The sequence below is a fragment of the Alexandromys fortis genome, unplaced genomic scaffold, assembly GCF_014885135.2.
Source record: "Alexandromys fortis isolate MF-2015 unplaced genomic scaffold, M_Fortis_MF-2015_v1.1 scaffold_478, whole genome shotgun sequence".
NCBI lineage: Eukaryota > Metazoa > Chordata > Mammalia > Rodentia > Cricetidae > Alexandromys > Alexandromys fortis.
In genome coordinates this window covers 81,758-84,949 of record NW_026068371.1, presented here as the reverse complement: position 1 = coordinate 84,949, position 3,192 = coordinate 81,758, and the positions used below count along the sequence as shown (strand labels likewise).

At 37.8% G+C, this 3,192-nt stretch overlaps 1 protein-coding gene across 1 annotated transcript; it reads left to right on the top strand.

Annotated features, from left to right (window-relative positions):
• The first annotated feature begins 1,430 nt into the window (after positions 1 to 1,430).
• LOC126495480 (olfactory receptor 6C6-like) lies at positions 1,431 to 2,384 on the top strand. Its single transcript, XM_050133060.1, has one exon. The coding sequence runs from the start codon at positions 1,431 to 1,433 to the stop codon at positions 2,382 to 2,384; it is 954 nt and encodes a 317-aa protein (XP_049989017.1).
• The last annotated feature ends 808 nt before the right edge of the window (positions 2,385 to 3,192 follow it).

Sequence of the window (3,192 nt, the reverse complement as noted above, 5' to 3'; positions counted from 1 at the left end):
TATATCATTTGTTGTTTAGCTTCCATGCATTTTCTTTTTCTTCACATTTCCTTTACCATAACACAAATGCATATTTATATTTCTCTGCTTCCACTATATTTATTATTCTTTTTCTTTAATTTTATATATTTTTTAAGTTTTATTAATAATGAGATCAACAAGCTATCTCTACTGCCTATATCATCTTTAATACAATTAATAATAAAATGTATTGTGAAGGAAGTGTCAGGGACATGACATCAAAGTGAAGGGTTATAGATATTATCAAAGATACAATCATTTTTTAGAATACAGTATCAAGATTATTCTCTGTGTGTTTCATTGACTATCTGAAACACTACATCATAAACCACAAAAGAATTTATGAGTTGAGACAAGAGCACTGTAGTCCAATAATTGCTTAGAATTGCTTAGCATGTGCAAAACTCTGGGATTAGATCTATGTGACAGAAATCAGTTAACTAGAAAATTGAACATTCCGATTTTCCAGGTGTTTTTGTATATGTGTTTTTAAATGCCAAATTTAGATTCTCCTACTAGCTTATTTGGCTCTGTTTCATAATATCTAAAATTCCAAGTCCTATGGGTTTTCCAATTATTAAGAGCAATTAAGAACTATCCTTTTGTGATAAAAAAAATCTTCTTAGAATGCTTAAAATAAAACTATATTCACCCACAGATACAAATCATGTGCTGTCAAAATGTGCAATTTTAAGAAGTGGTGGGAGTACTTATCTGCAGCACCTCTTTTCTATAGAACACACACACGACATCACTCTCATATTTCCCTGTATACCTCTTTTCCCATTCAGGCTTGATTTAAGTCAGAAGACTGAATCAGTGTTTATTTGTGGGTTTAGTTGGTGATACAGTCTTGAGAATTGTGCTCTTTACTGCGTCAGCCTAATCACACTTGCCATAGAAGATATTTATTTTACATGAATGCATGAAATAATTCTTCTGTAATAATAGAAATTTTGCCTTCTTAGAAATTTTCTATTCTAGTATATATAAATTTCTAAAGTAATAGTTAATGTGACCAATGGGAATGATCTCCTTAGAATAATAAATCAATTAGTATTGACTTGGCAATTAGCTTGAGATGTTAACAAAATAAAATTTTAATATAGATTTAGAATAAAATTTTGAATGGAGGATGACAGAGGATACAAATGTAGCACACAAGCATTTGACAACCTGTGAATGTGCAAGAAGGATGTACAGAACTCTGTTCCAAACCTCAGAGCTCTGACAGATGTGGTGATGTGGTAGAGGACATGTTCAAATAGGGACTTGAATATAGATTTCTGAAAATATTTGTGGATTTATTAAACATGAATACAGAATTTTATGGGTAAAAAGGAAGAAATCGTTTTCCTGGATGTGATATTAGTTTTGTACTTTTGTAGATTTGCTAAGAAATAAGAGAAATGAAGAACCAATCGATGGAAATAGTATTTATTTTGCTGGGACTGACAGATGACCCTCCACTGCAAATTCTGATTTTCCTGTTTCTGTTTGTCAATTACATCTTGAGCCTGATGGGGAACTTAGTGATCATCCTCCTCACCCTGCTGGATCCCCACCTCAAGACTCCAATGTACTTCTTCCTCTGGAATTTCTCCTTCCTAGAAATGGCCTTCACCTCTGTGTGCATCCCTAGGTTCCTGGCTAGCATTCTCTCAGGAGATAAAACGATTTTGTACAGTGGTTGTGCAGCTCAATTATTCTTCTTTTTCCTACTAGGGGCCACAGAGTTCTATCTCCTGGCAGCCATGTCCTATGATCGCTATGTTGCCATCTGCAGACCACTGCATTACCCCATCATCATGAACAGCCGAGTCTGTCACCTGCTTGTCATCAGCTCCTGGGTGACTGGATTCTTAGTCATCTTCCCTTCTTTGCTCTTGGGCCTCAAACTGGATTTCTGTGCTTCCAAAACTGTTGATCACTTTTTATGTGACACCTCTGTCCTGCAGCTGTCTTGCACAGATACACGTTTAATAGAGTTAATAACTTTTGTCTTAGCTGTGATGACCCTCGCCATCACCTTGCTCTTAGTGATCCTCTCCTACACACTCATCATCAAAACCATCCTAAAGTTCCCGTCAGCTCAGCAACGGAGAAAGGCTTTTTCCACCTGCTCCTCACACATGGTTGTTGTCTCCATTACTTATGGCAGTTGTATCTTCATGTACATGAAAACATCAGCCAAGGAAAGAGTGACTTTAAACAAAGGTGTTTCTGTGCTCCATACTTCTGTGGCTCCTTTGCTAAACCCATTCATTTACACCCTAAGGAACCAGCAGGTGAAGGATGCTTTCAAACAGGTCCTTCACAGATTGTGTTCTAAAAACCATGAGACAAGATTTAGACATAAATAATATCTTCTTGACACCTAAACTACTCTCAACTCTACTAGTTGTGGTGTAAGCCAATTCATTTATTGAGTGTTTTGACCACTTGTTTCCAAGACTATCTGAATGTTTCTGCATTTTTTTAGCTCATCCTCTAACTGAAAGAGATCAAAGAGCATCAAGTGGGTAGGGGGAGGATAGAGAGGGAATGAGGGAGAGTATATGGTATAGGAGACCCTTCTGTATTTGTGTTGCTTTCTTTGGTTGTTAAAGAAACTGCCTTGGCCTAGTTGATAGGGTGGAACTCAAGTAGGCAGGGAAAACAGAACCAAATTCAGGGAGGAAGAAGAGCTCCTGCCTGAGATGGACACTGGATAGACTCATGCCGGTAAGCCACAGTCAAGTGGCAATACACTTTAATGGAGATGGGTTAAACAAATATGTGAGAATTAGCCAATAGGAGGATAAAGCTAAGGACCAGGCAGTGATTTAACTAATTCAATTTCTGTGTGGTTATTTCAGGTATAAGCTGGCCAAGTGGCCAGGATGACAAACAGCCTGCAGGCCCAGCTGTAAGCCAGTCTGGGACTGGAGGCAGCCTGTTCCTCCTTACTACAGATTGGTGCCCAATGTGATAAACTGACTGCAAGTAAAACCTGAGAGGGCTTGAAATAGAATTCTAGACACAAATATAGAGTTTAACACAGCCTTTTGCTGTTTGCTGGTGGGCTGCTGCAGAGAAATTTTCCTGACTTAGGAGCCGCAGGAAGAAAAAAAAAATGCAGCTTCCTGGGCTATGACGCCATTACAAACACTTGCTATTAAGAATTTCAAT

Bases quoted from the DNA above. Each gene is read 5' to 3' on its own strand.
- LOC126495480 (XM_050133060.1), top strand. From the start codon at position 1,431: ATGAAGAACCAATCGATGGAAATAGTATTTATTTTGCTGGGACTGACA.